Below are 15,323 nucleotides of genomic sequence, written 5' to 3' on the forward strand. Positions count from 1 at the left end.
GTTAAGCCTGTAATCAGTGTCATGCCCGTTTCCAATGTTCTTCTGCACCCTGCTGTGAAATTACAATGCAACAAAATTTCATTCCACAGTTTTGATGTAACTAATCAGTGGTAGCTAATCATTTTATACCACCAAAAGTAACATTGTATGCTTATGCACCTTTATGAAGTATAACAGCTAAATGGATCTGAGTTGTGGCTATGGACTCATTTGTTTCTTCTGCTTTATTTTCAGATAAACCTGTACTTCAAATCATGTTCAAGTGTGAGCTTAACAGCAGTCATGCTAACAGAAGTTATGCAAAGATTGGAGTGGATGGAAGTGACTGCTTTAGCCTAGACATTGTAGATGGCACTTGGTCCTGGGTAGCAGATGATGCTTCCGCTAAGCCAATCATATCTGTGCTGAAGGAGAAGTTCAGTTTTGTTCTGCATGATTTCAACTTTTTCCTAACACAGCACTGCTTTCAACTTTTGAGGGCATACCTTCAGAATGAATGTTTTGCAGAGAAGAAGAAAGGTAAGTTGATATAATTCACATTCATCATATTATATACACTAAATCTAAGACTGATATTAGATATCAACTAATGCACAGAGCAATGAGAGGTTTGTTGTTTATAACATGTAGAAATAGTAACTATTTGTATTTTGTTACAATGGCAGGAACCCAGTCACTTTATAATGACTACATGATTAATTAGAAACATACTTTGGAGTGCACTGTATATATACGTGTGTGTGTGTGTGTGTGTGTGTGTGTGTGTGTGTGTGTGTGTGTGTGTGTGTGTGTGTGTGTGTGTGTGTGTGTGTGTGTGTGTGTGTGTGTGTGTGTGTGTGTGTGTGTGTGTAAATATGTATCTACATATACACATACACACACACACACACACACACACACACACACACACCCTTAGAGAAAGCTATATATTTGAAACTCGGATGGGTGAAAGTGCATGTTTAGTTCAAAAAACAATAACAGGTAGACATGCAGTAAGGTAGTATGCTACATTTTCATGTATTGTTTGCTGTACAGCGGTTTGGCACAGTCTTCTTACTCACTTGTCATTAAGGTGAATGAAGCACCAAGCTAGAGCATTGTGCAAATGTTATGGAATGAAATGTCATTTGTTTGATTGTCAGTGATATAGTTCATTTAGAAGTTAATGACCTTAAGACTAGAGGTAAGGGTTGTGATTAATGTTGAGATGGTTTTTTTTTGGTTGCTGTTAGGTTTATATTTAAGGTTAGTTTAGGGTTACATGGTATGCAGGTAAGTAAACGGGAGGTTAATTCTCACAAGAAGTATTCTGAATTGCTAGTGTGTTGGTTCTGTAATGCATTTTCCAGCAATGTACATATAGCCAAAAATGTCTATTGAAATTCTAGATTCTTCATACATTTGGATTCAAAGTCAGTGTCCATGTCTGAATGGGTAGTACATTTACCTCTGATGTTGGAAGATACTGACCCACATGGACCACATTATAAAATATCCATAATTGTTGTCCAACAAAACATTCCAGATAAATCCAATAAAACACCAAATCCTTAAAGTCCACAGGATTTTGCTATGTACCTTAATATTGGACTGCGAATTGCCCGATTTACACAATTGCAAGTCTTTGGTTAAAAAACTCCATCAAAAGTCTAATTCAAACCAAATAAACAAATCAATACATATATATTTACCAATATATAATCCAAATCCAGCAAAAACAATCTAGTTTCGAGCCTGGTTAATATGTATCCAAAAAATCCAAAGTTGAGTACTTTCATCCGGTACTTAACATGGACTTCAGCCATAAAATTCTTGCTTGAAAATGCAAACTTCTTGGAGTCCATTAAGGTTTGGAGGGTGCCTAAGGGTCTTAGGATGTGCTGCTTTCCAGCCAGCATGGAGAACAATTCACCTTTACATCAGGAGCTATTGAATTGTTTCAACTAGATGGGCTGCGAGTACATGGAGATTGTGGTAAGACTCAATTCAAAATTAATTGACAACTTATTACCAGAGGTGAATGAATTAGATAATATTATTACTAGTAATGTCCAATATGAGAATTTTAAGGCTGAACATGTTTGTGTTTTTACTACTGTTGATCACAAGCTTATGACCACCAGGAATACAAAAAATTAAGAAACTGGAAATAGATAGGCTGGTGCATGCAGAAGCCTACCTGCCTCCACCAAGCTCTTAAACTTGAGGATCTAAGAGATTTAATCAATATGACAATTACTGTCGACCTTATAATGGTGTGAGTAGTAGCAATCTGGCATGGAATGGCATGTATAATAAACTGAATAACTACAGTGTGCTTGCTGGTAACCCCCTCTTTAATGAATCACCCTTTACGGAGATTGGAAAGAATAAGGGAGAGGGGTTACAACAACAATCAATGGGGAAACAGTTGATTACTAATGTCCCCATGACTGAACCAACATACTGAAGCTGTTCAGACCCAGCTCCAAACACCCAACCAATCACAGGGCAATCAGAGTGGGAGGAGGTGATAATGGGAAATTCCTCTGCACCTGGTGATGTGACTAAGGAGAATTTTAATAAGGTGAATATTTTGGTTAGTATGGCAGGGGACTTTAAAATTTATAACTATGCTGATGTACCATTGGCCTTACAATGTGTATAATTATTTTCCAAGGGCATTTTGTTTGTGCCAGATAGGAGAGCCACAATGACACAAACTATATTGAACTCAAACTGTACCTAAGAAAGCTTAATCTCTCTCTCTAATGTTCAATGACATACCTGACATTTTTCATACATTTAAGGTAGCCAGCATTTTCAATCTGCCCTTACATCCATTATTGTTATTATTCAAAAAGATTTGCGAGTTGGACTTAAGGAACAATTTGACCAACAATAAAGGGTTAGGGGTTTGTAACCTAATGGAGTATGAACAAGATTTACTGGCTTACCTTAGGAGTCAGGACATACGCATCATGACCCCGGACAAAGGGGGTGGCCTTGTATTAATGGACACAGCCAACTACAAAAAGAGGATTTTTCCATAGTACACCCTGTGACATACATACAATCAAGTTTAAATGAACTGAATACAGCATATGGCCAAATCAATGCACAAATTAATGCTATGTTCATTGAGAACCGAATTACATGGGATGAATTTAATTTTTTAAATATTGTGGCACCAAAAACAACAACAATGTTCTGCGTTCCTAAGATTCATATAAGTATTCAAGATCCTCCCATGCAACCAATTGTTGATGGGAGGGGATCCATATCTTGTGCTAGTACACAATTTCTTGACACTAAATTGAAACCCTTATTAGAAAATTAGCATAGTTTATGTAGGGACCCCTGGCAATTTTGGACAAGATAAATAATCTGGAATTTGACATAAACAATATACTGATTACCATCGACATAAAAGATCTTTATACCATTATTCTGCATGAGACTGGAATTTTGTGGTTTACGGAATATCTCAGCAGGAAAGGCTTGGAACAGGATAACATTAACTTATATGAGGAATTGATCGACTTAATCCTCAAAAATAATTTTATCTGGTTTGACGGTAAATATTTTTTACAGAGGGAGGGGATCATCATTGGATCCCAGGTAGGGTCCCTCTTTGCTACTATCATTATGTTAGAATTGGAGCATAGATATATTCATACCGCCCCTTTCAGAGAACATCTTAAACTCAATTTATGTTTTTTGGATGATATATTTATTGTTTGGAAGGGTCAGGAAAGTGAAATAGGTGAATGTATTGAATATATCAATGGGACTATGACTTTTTTGTTTTTCAGCCATAATTTTGATAGTAATGCCCTATCTTATTTGGATGTTTTGTTAAAGATGGATGCTCACAACAAAAGATATGTATCCCAGATATATGGAAAACCTACCTATTCTAACAATTTGTTTAATTTTAGTAGCTTGCAATCCTTCATCCCGAAAAAGGTGGTGGTCAAGGGCCAATTGGCCCATCAGATCACATTGGATCAGCATTTTGAGGAAGAATGTGGGACTATGAAGCACATGTTCCTCAATAGTTGGTTATTCTGAGTCACTTATTGATGAGCAGGTTCAGGAGGCCTCCTATAAGAGATGTATGGGGCATTTTTTACCTTTGCTTAATGGTACCATCGGGGGCAGATCAGTAATAACGAGGATGACGGTAATAACATTAAGAACTATTCTGTATCCTTCATAACTACGTTTAGCTTGGATAGTAACATCATAAGCAATATACTCAAAAAGAACTGGGTGATTTTAAGAGAGGCTAGGGATATCAGAGATAAGGTGGCCGAAGCCCCCTCTATCATTTATAGAAGGAGATGTACCCTTAAGTATATATTTGAAGGGGAGGTCGGTAAGCCACAGAGAAATGTGGGTTTGTACAGATGTGATGGGTACACGTACTGTAAGCACAAACTTATGGGTGATAGATTCTCTATAAAAGGAAAACCATTCAAGATGTCCTTTAGAGAGAACTGTAACAGCAGAGCAATTGTATATGTGGCATTGTGCCAACAATGTGACAGCTTTTATATATATATATATATATATATATATATATATATATATATATATATATATATATATAGATATAGATATGCGCACACACACACACACACACACACACACACACACACACACACACACACACACACACACACAAACTCCAGTATTATTTATTTGTTTTGTTTGTGATTGGCAAAACCCCTTCTCATCAGTGGCCCAGGGAAAAAAGCTCCATGTTTACATATTAAACCTTAAAACATTAGAAACATAGCACGTGATTACAATTTTTAAACTACCCAAAATGGGTTTGAAAAATGCAAAAAGTTTGCATAAACAGACATAGTCTTTTACAAAAAAAGGGAAAGAAAAGAAAAAATGGCATACATATGATATATGCAAAAACAGGAGGCAGAAATGTACACGTTGGCTATATACAAGTAGAAATGAGAATGGTTCTAAGAATATACAGTGAGAGCAATGAGTGTGTATGATTATTTCAGAAAAGGATGCCAGGTTCTGTGGTTGGCCATTTTATGGTTGGAGGTGGTATGATTATCTAGGTGCAGAGCAGGGCTATAACCAAGAGCTAGGCAGATATTGTTTGGGTCTGGTTTTAAAGGATTTCAGTTTTTCTAGTTATCATAGTCCATCCGGTACTTTGTTTCACAGTTTAGTGACATAACTTGACAAAAGTGGGTCACAAGATATGGTTTTAGATTTACTAGAAATTAGGAGAAATTTATTTCTTGAATGCAGTTCCTCTGTAGGTAAGTAATGCAGAAAAATGTTGTTTAATATGGGCAGCTTTGGGGTTTATAAATTAGGTTTTGTCCAGTAATATGTTGTATGTAGGAGAGACACTGTGGAAGCTCAATCGAGTGTCACTGTTTAAGGGCAACACAGGGATGTTTTCTGGATGGGAGGTTAGTTAGTTGTGAATTTAGTTATCTTGTTGAAGCATGCATCCAGTTTCTTCATATATGTAGAGTGCAGGTTAGTAAGAATGTGAGCTGCCTAAAGAAGTGTTGGGAGAAGATAAGATAAAGCTATGGTTTTCCTTACAGGTTCTGAGGGATATGGACTACCATGATAAAGTGTGTGAAGACTGTGCCCTGGCCCAGCAATCAAGGAGCCTCAATCCTCACCACTAACACCAGGGAGGTCATCTCATAGAAGAGAAAAGGATAACTAATAAACACAGTAAAGTACAATTTCCCTTAAGCGCACACAGAGATCACAGTCAGTCTGGGGCTGGTTGCTCCTTTGCTCACCAGGTCCCCAATAAGACTCCCCACTGGCACAGCTATAGGGTCCAGGTCTCAGCCTAGCTGGGCAAGCTAGAACCTCCAGTACCCTCTCTGTCCAACCAATCCTTCGTGTCCCTGCCAAACAGCTGACAACACACCCGCACTTTGCGATAAGTATTTATACAGCTTCACAGACACTCCTGGGAAAGGCTGACACAGATTCTCCAGCTGTGCCCCTTTACCCAGACTATACAGTAGTAATTACTGCCACCCAGCTAATAATATCAGCTACTAAAAGGCCCTTAAAAGGGTGTCCAATTATTACTGTGCAATATTATTATCCAATTGGTAATGTGACTATACAGTCTAAGGCTTATTAGAGTGGCCTATTACAATAAACTCTATAAATATGCAATGTACTCTAGAGCTTATCTCTACACAAACCAGCCACAGGTAAAGGTTTTTAAAATATTTAATAAAAAAATAATTAAAACACAAAACAAAACTACTACACCACAGAGGTATCTAAGAGTTCAGAGATCACACAGAAACTTAAAATAATACAGTAGGACAGGTCTGATTTCAAAGGAAAATACCTAATTAATCTTTACTAGCTTTAACTATTCCTACAAGAAATCACAGTGCTAAAACTTACATGTGAGCATAAGGCAGAGTGCTGATAAGTTGGATATCAAGATCAAAATTCTCCAAGTCTCTTGTGAGAAATAGTATTTAAACATTACTAACAAACATGTCTCTAAAGCCCTCCCAAATTACATCATTTTTTACACTCAGGTTTTCCCATTATTCATATTGTATCATCTTAACACCTGGTCTTGAGTTCTCAGACCACAAAATGCATTATTTAGCAATCTAACACCTGCTCAGAAACTTACAACAATACAAGGCATTTCACATGTATATTCTAACAGAAACTAGAGCAATAAAGCACATTCCACATCTAAATTCTGGTCATAAACTTTAGCCTTAAAACAATGGGCATGAAACCTTCATCCAGATGCACTGGAGCCGAATTCTAACATGAAAGGGTCACAACATGCTTCACTGGGCCAGTAGAGTGCAATGTTGTCACATATTTTGCAGTTCCACATTTCACCATATTCTTTTTCACTCAAGAAACATGCCTGTATTTTACATTTATTTACAAATGCCAGAGTTATATATCAAATTCTATTTGACTAGGCTGGCAGCCTTCGCCCATCTCTCCCCAATCATCACAAAGTACACCAAGTCTATGGTGTGATTTTTTAATGGCATGAAGAATATGATGCTCAAATTTTAGGTTTTCATCTATAGCAACACCCAACAATTTAGTCTGTGGTACTATTTCTATTGTACTATTGTCTTTTGATGTAATGGTAAGGGTTTTTTTTTTGTTTTTGGTACTGTTTTGGTAAGAACATCATTAACTTGGTATTCTTTGCATTTTGGATTAGGTTGGAGGTGTTTAACCATGGCTCAATAGTTGTGAAGGGGTCGAGTGACCTGCTGAAGGTACAAGTATTTTAAGAGCTGATCTGATGAGGGTAGAATCATCTGAATATTAAACTATGCTAGCATGCTTATTTCCAGTGTGGAGATCATTTATAAAAATGTTAAACAGCAATGGTCCTAGTATTGATCCTTGAGGAACATCAACAGAGATGGGAGAAATGATGACTGTTTTACCATTTTACAGTTTGTTGCCTATTTGATAGGTCACTCTGAACCCATGAGAGGGATGAGTGAGCAAGCTCTAACCAAGAGGGTATGGTTGGTAATTTTTGAAAAGAAACTGTGTCAAAAGCTTTAGATAAGTCTACGAAAAGAGACGAGACAAGGTTACCTGTATTTCTGTGAAAGTCTATGGTATTAGTGAAGCTGAGGATGGCAATGTTTGTGCTATGGTGGGAACGAAAACCATGTTAAGTTTGATAATGATTATTGCTAAAGTAGTTGAGAAGCTGAAAATGGCTAAATTTTTCAAAAACCTTAAATAGAGGAGCTAGGATAGCTATGGAGCCTAGTTGGAAATACAGTGGAATTGCCAGCTTTGTGCAGAGAAATAATGTTTTTTTTTCCAGACTGAAGGGACATAGTTAGTTCTCTGATACTAAATGATTTATTGGGATGGAAATAGTATAAGTAAATACATCGGCTCTATATCATAATCTCGACTGTTTAATGGATCGAATGTATAAAGATCGAACTTTATGCATCGAACCATTAAATAGTCGAAATGTAATAAAAAACAATTTATAAAAAAAAACCTAATGGGTGTAGGCAGGGGGGGCAAGCCCCCCTGCACCCCCCACACCCCTCGCTAATATACCAACTACGAGATTGCGCTACAGTGCAGGAAATGGAAATCTTCCCTTTCCTGCACCATACTACATTAAAGTGCGATCTTGGAGTTGGTATATTTAAGTAGCGGGGGGTGTGGGGGTAAAGATTTAAAGTTTTAATTTCTTTTTTATTTTCGAAGTTACGGAACTTCGACAATATGGTGTCGACCATACTGTATTCGAAGTTCCGTAACTTTGATATTATAATATAGACCTAATGCATCTGCTGTCATTTTAATACATTCACTTGGTAGATTACCAGTGGCTAAGGTGGTGGATTTCAGGTTTTGAAGATATGTTTTAATGGTTTTGATTGGGAGAGGTTCAAACTTGAAAGACAGAGGAATGTTTTCAGTACGGATTGATAGGGTGAAAGAGTAACCTATCTTTGAGTAAGCTATGTACTATTTTGACAAAGTGGTTACTGATCTGAGTAGTAGTAGTCCTTTCAAAAAAATAGTGCTGTTTGTGTTTGGCCGAGATGTGGTAGTGTGGCCCTATCAGTAATGCTGTTTGTGTTTGGCAGAGGTGTGGGACTGTGGTCGGGGTGGAGTATATTATTTGTTGTGGTCCACAACAATTTAGGGTTATTTTGATATTTATTCTGAAGACTGGCATAATAGGATTGTTTTTCTGATTTAATTTGTTTTTTAAAATATGATTTCTAAGCCATCTTAAAATCCGTAAGCTGGTTTGTATTTTATTACAGTGTTATTTTTTGCCGGTTTTACCTCTTTTATAAATTTTGGGGGGAATAAGTGAACAAAGAATGACGTTGAAAGTGCTTTTATAGATGATGGCCACACTGCCTCCCCTTTTATTTATTCTGTCAAACCTAAGGCTGTTGAAACCAAGAGGCAGGATTTCTTCATCTTTCATGTCTTGTTTGACCCAGGTTTCTGTTACTGTTAGAAAGTTATTGGAATTTATTTATTTATTTATTTAACATTTGTTAACTGGGAAAGTCCAACTTGGAATGAGCCAATTTTCAGTGGAGGCCCTGGGAGAAATGCTCCAGATGCATGTCTTTGGAATAGAGGGCAATACACACACTGAAGTCAGACAATTTGTTACAGATGTTTTGTGCATTTATGTTTAAGACCAGTAAACTAGATGCCCTATTAAGAGAGGTAAAGGGAGAGAAATCAGATAACTTCAGTGAAAAGATGAAAAGATTGAGTTTTGTGGTTCTTTCTTGGGGCCTGAATTAGGATGGATGTCACTACTAAGGTTCAGTGGTTTTATTAAGTGAGGAAGTATAGCCATTGAATTTATGCTTATTTATTATGCCAAGTTTTTGGAGAAAGGGGTTGTAATTCAGGCATCTAATTTTAAACAGGTCAGTGTTTGTGTTGTGAAAGGGGTGTGGTGATATGATGTGATGACAGGGACTGCAATTTTATTCTGGATTGTGTGTGCTTGTGGGAAGAATCAAATTAGTTGGAGGGAGTGAGAGGATATAAGATGGCAGAGTGGTAACAGCAAGAGAAATAAAGGTAATGCAAACGTGGATTTTGGGAGAGGTAACAGTAGGACACTAGAGGTTATAAAAGATAAGCAGGTATTGTAAGTTGTAGGTGGGAGTAAGCTCTAGAGTAAATTAGTAAAGCTGATTTGTTAGCATGAGTGTTAGGTAATGAAAAGAAAGAGTACTGCACAGGGCTGAAGTTGATTGGCTGAGTATGATTAGGTGATTGTGGATGATTAAGATAAATGTAGAGGAGGTGGGGTGGATGGGAATTGGGGGTTGGGGAACAGAATAAGTGTGACAGACCAGAGCCAGGCATGCCTCTGAGTATCAGAAACAAACAGTTTCCAGCTTCTAAGCATGCATTACTAATGTAATTATATAGAAAACTAACAGAACAGTCTGCAGCTATAAATACTTTGCAGAGATGGATAAGAAAGAGCAAGAGTCAAAAGTACACTTTTGACAGAGTTTAGTATGGGAAGGAATAGAGTTAAACGCATGATCAGCAGCTCAAATTGTCAGTATCAGTCAGTATTCTTCATGCAATTTTTGCACCCTGGGGGGAATAACCTGATGACTGTCAGAAAGTTTTCCTATGGTCAGATACCACATATTGGGAGATAAAGGTTTTAATTAAACAACTTTTTATTTGCTATGCAGCATAGAAAGTAAGTGACCCAGGTAGACTATGAGTATGAATAATGTCTCAGATGCTAGAGGTGTTGGGCAGTGGAAGGCAGTAATGAGTGACCAGTCTCAACTTGCCCATCCTTCGGATAAAAAGTGATAGTCAAATTAGCTGCCCTCATCCAGCATATGGAGGTTTATAGGCAACAAAGGTACAGTGAAGAACTAGTAAAATGGCTTGGTATTCCCAAGCCAGTACTGGTACTTACCATTGCATGCTTAAGGGAACATGCATGTTCTAAGGAGAGCCTAGGAGGGCCCTGCAGTGACATGAGTGCTGACAGCCACCAGGAGGTTGGGATATAGACTAACAACAAAAATAGCTCATAGCCTTATCTAACATGAAGTGAAATTCACAGACGTGGGAGTGCTGTATAGACAGGATCCATCCTGAAGCACAGATGACCTCTACATAAGAGGTTAAGCCAGATCCCAACCCAAAGATGAGCAAGAAGAAGGGCTAAAGGTGGGGACTACTCTGTGCCTTCCTGAATGATGGTTCCTAACAGCTGTTTCAAACGCAGTGCAGAAAGGGTCTCCTTTATTAAAAATGAATACACTAAAACATATGAGGGGAATGTATGGTCAGTTGGTTATGTGTATGTGTATATATATATATATATATATATATATATATATATATATATATATATATATACATACACACACACACACACACACACACACACACACATGTATGTATGTATGGGTTCAATCCCATTGGTTGAATGTGTGTTAGGTCAACAGCTGTTTAGTTGACCGTTTATGATCATCTAACCAGCTGGTTGAAAGATGTCCGAGAATGAACAATTCTCACATTTGGGGAATATGCCTTTACACTATGTTTATGTGGTATAAATGTTTTATTTGTTTTTTTTTTTCATGTACCAAGGGTGTTTCTCAACACATGCATAGTTGCTTGTCAATGTACACTGTTTTTTTAAACACTTTTATTGCATTTCACTTCTGACATAGGCAAATTTACACTTATATAAAAGTAATCAAATTGTATTAAGTTCACTATTACAAACATTATGCTTCACATATATTGCTATGTATCATATAACCTAAGCAACATTACATAAATTAATGAATTACTGCCTTTTTATAACAAGAAACATCTTTATTAAACCATCACTTACCACACAGACAATCATATATTTGTATAAATGAAAACAAACCACACTGACACAAATCTTGCTGCAAGCATTTTACACCACAAACTACATTCCCAGTTGCAAACATTATACATAATTTATAATATACCCAATCATTTTCAGTCAAATAGTAGATAGCTCATTTAAGTCCTGCCTTCTTTTAAATCTCATTCCTCCCTTGTATGTATTATTCCCACAATTCCCATTTTTTCCTATATAGTTTGCTCCTGCCCTTTTCTAAAGATCTCAGTTCCAGTTGTTTTATCTCTGTTACTACATTCACAACTTCTAATATAGTTGGTTTAGATTTTGATTTCCATTTTCTAGTAATTACTTTTTTGGCAGCCACCATTATTAGACAGAGCAAGACCTTGCCGCGTCTAGGAAATTCCAATTTTGTATCATAGCTCAGGAAAAATCATCTCCCTCATCACACCAATCTGCCCACCCAGTATCTCTGGCAGTGCATCCCGCAGGGAATCCATAAAGTCTGAAAACTCACCGTACTCCCAGAAAATATGTTCTCAATTATCTCTTTCTTCACCATCACACCTCCAACATTTCCTGTCTACCTGTGGAAAGATTCTATGGTGTCTACTTGGGGTATAAAAATATCTATGCAAACATTTCCAAACAAAAATCCTAAATCTTCTAAATTTTGTTGCATATTTGGGAGACAGACATATATCCTCCCATATTTGTTTGTGAATTGCTTGTCCAGTCTCTCTTCCCAATCCTTTCTCGCCTCCTCTGATTGATTCTTATAATTAACATGCAATATTTTATATGTATATGCTCTACTAATTATTCCTTTTTAACGGAAGCTTATGTACACAGTTTTGACATGAAGATGTTGATGCTTGGCATGTCAACTATGGATATATTCGATGTATACAAATACACCCATATACCTACACATCGATATAGATATATGCATACAAATTTTTTTATGATATTTTATTCTTATTCCTGGTTATGTCTACTAGCAAGGCAGCGTCTGAATATTTCTGCGTGCTCATACACGTGTGTCATGAAGGATATAGATGTGCCCTCTCTGGCATCCTCAAGTGATTGTAAATTTCTCCTTTTCAGTGGTTTCCTGTAATGTTCTCAACCCATTTATATTTGTTGCTGTAGTTCCAGCATGTTATTTTACAAATGCATTCATATGGTATCAAATTTTGATCACTTTACATATGCCGCTACTTTGGAATAAACAATACATATTTTACCAATTATTTTTATATTCCTACTCGATGGGGATGTGACTAGAATCTTCTTTACATTATGTTAATAAATATTTTAGTTTTTTTTTTTTTACATTTGCTGAAAAAAATGCTGTCATATCTATTTGAATCAACAAGTCTGACTATGCAATGAATACCACTTCACTGATACAACTCAGTTGAATATTGCATGTCAAAAAACTGCAATATTTGAAGCAGACTAAGCAAGTGAAATGCAAACAAAAAGAAGAACTTTAACTGAAAAAGAAAATGGCAAGCACTTATAAGAATTTTAGCAGGTGGCAAACCCCTTTCCCCAACCTTAATTACAACAACTTTGAATTTGCACTTAAACAGGGGAGGTGAAATAGGAAAGAGGGAGTTAATAGGTTAACTTTTTCCTAAGGCTGTACAGTCTCAGTGTTAGCATTATTTAAGTTCGGGATTATTAGGGCACAGGTAAAGGTAAGGAAATGTGCCAAGAATAGGACTTTTAATATTTCAGAAGCAGTTAATTTTGAAATATTAAAACAACTGATGTAGTGTCATGTCTATGCATAGGACTGGTGAGGCAGCATTCTGTGGAGTCATTTTTGATTGGTTTAAGTAGGCCTGTGTTATCAGTGTTGTTTCCTTTGTGTGATTTGGTATTTTTGGAAGCAGTATCATCCAGATACATTGGACAACTTTGTTAACTAACTTTGTTAATCTTATTCAGAATATGGTCCAATTAACCAAAGATGATCAATGTGAAAGGTCTGTACATTTCAGAATTAAGATGCAGTGGGATATTAAAATCATTCTGCTATTCATTCTCTGATACCCACTTTATCCTGTTCAGAGTTGAGAGGGAGCTAAGGCCTATCCTGGTAAGTGTGTGTGTGTGTGTGTGTGGGGGGGGGGGTCAAAGCAAACAACTCATCTTGGACAGAATGGCACTCCATCTGTTGCCAACCACAAACTCAGTTATACACTGCAGACACACACATGTGCATATGCACACACAAACACAAATACAGGCAGTTTAGAAGATTTCCAATTCATTTGATGGCATGCATGTGGGATGTAGAAAAAAACTATTCACCCAGCAAAATGCCCATACCAACAAAGCAAGGGCATGCAGAATCTGCACATAAATAGCTCCAACCAGGAAATAGACCAGAAAACTAAGCCCTGTGAGGCATCAATGGTAAATTCTGCACTGTTGTTCTTTCCCATTTTAAGAAGTTCAAGGATTTTACAAGAAAGCAAGAAAGTGCACGGGTGGTATATACATTTCTGAGAGTGTGATGAGTTCATAAATGTGGGTTATTTACAAATGTATAGGACAGTGGTAAGTCTGCAATTGGAAAAGTTGGGAGAAAAAAAAGGAGAGCGGCAATAAAAAGAAATAATTTGCTACTTATACATGTGAAATGAGGAGATGAAGAGGGTCAAAAAGTCCATGTGTGCCACTGGAACCTTTATTTTTATTGTGTATCCTCTGTGTGTTTGAGAAAGGAATGACAGATTACAATAATAATTGTTGGCTCACCAGGTGAGTTCCAGTTAGCCCTAATAGAGTTTGTTGTAGTTTATCCTGGATTCATGCATGAGTTTTACTATTATTAGATTTCAAGAGTATTAATTAATCGGAGGAAGGATAACTGCCAATCATTGTAAAAGTTTTTATAAACATGTCTTTTTAATTATACTTAATTTTTGCTTCTTACAGCACTGCCACCAGTTGCAAAGATATTAGAAAAGAAAACCTCCACCACTGTGACTTACGTCAGTTGCATTGCCACAGGATTTTATCCCCATCATATTGATTTAAGATGGGTCAGAAATGGAAAGGACATCATGGAGAATGTACAGACCTACATTTTACCAAACTGGGATGACACATACCAAATCAAGAAGAGATCTGAGACAAACTCAGCTGATGAAAATCTCTACTCTTGTGAGATTCAACACAGCAGTTTGGATAAAGTAATGATAATTTCTCATAGTAAGTACATCAAAAAGTTGATGTTTTCCAAAGAAACATAAATAACTGAAAAACTGAAATAAAAGTAATGAAATTACATAAAGGACAGGCTAATATAAAATATGATGAAGTTAATGTGTTTGAAACAGTCACACATGAATACCAAGATCATTTAGGTTCTATTTTCTTCAAACTGTATCACCTTTACTTGCTGTTAAAAAAAACAGGAAATATTAGCCTTAAAAAATACTATGCAATGAGAAAAAGCATTCTTGAAGAGAGCTGATTATACTGACAAGTAGGTTAAGCTATAATCTATGCATCAGGTGTTTTATCATGTTTCCTATGCCTTGATTCCTACAACTTCAGTCTGTGTAGTACATGATGGAGCAAATCAGTTAATCAGACAAAAGTTTTAGGAACACACTTTGAATGAGATTCTTGGGTGTAATGGCTCTTATATGATAATATTAAAATTAAAAAGACTAAGCCCACAGTACTACATGTGTATCACTATTTCTTCTTATAAAGGCATACTCAAACACTTTCATTTCCAATTTTATTTTGGTTGCAGACAATTTTGTTTCATCAAAATGATCTATCAGTGTGTCTGCGAAACTGATTTGTTTGAAATGAAGTGTTACTTAATAAATCAAAATAAATATTTAGAATCTAAAAATGTGTTGTCTGACCCTATACAGTTTCTGCT

General features: G+C 36.5%; 1 protein-coding gene across 1 annotated transcript; it reads left to right on the forward strand.

Annotated features, from left to right (window-relative positions):
• The first annotated feature begins 240 nt into the window (after positions 1-240).
• LOC122810905 (major histocompatibility complex class I-related gene protein-like) lies at positions 241-15,121 on the forward strand. Its single transcript, XM_044082447.1, has 2 exons — positions 241-519; positions 14,360-15,121. Exons 1-2 carry the CDS (start codon positions 255-257, stop codon positions 14,674-14,676), a joined length of 582 nt encoding a protein of 193 aa, XP_043938382.1. The 5' UTR covers positions 241-254; the 3' UTR covers positions 14,677-15,121.
• The last annotated feature ends 202 nt before the right edge of the window (positions 15,122-15,323 follow it).

This window comes from Protopterus annectens, chromosome 9.part0 (genome assembly GCF_019279795.1).
Source record: "Protopterus annectens isolate FY-2018-M chromosome 9.part0, PAN1.0, whole genome shotgun sequence".
Lineage (NCBI taxonomy): Eukaryota > Metazoa > Chordata > Ceratodontiformes > Protopteridae > Protopterus > Protopterus annectens.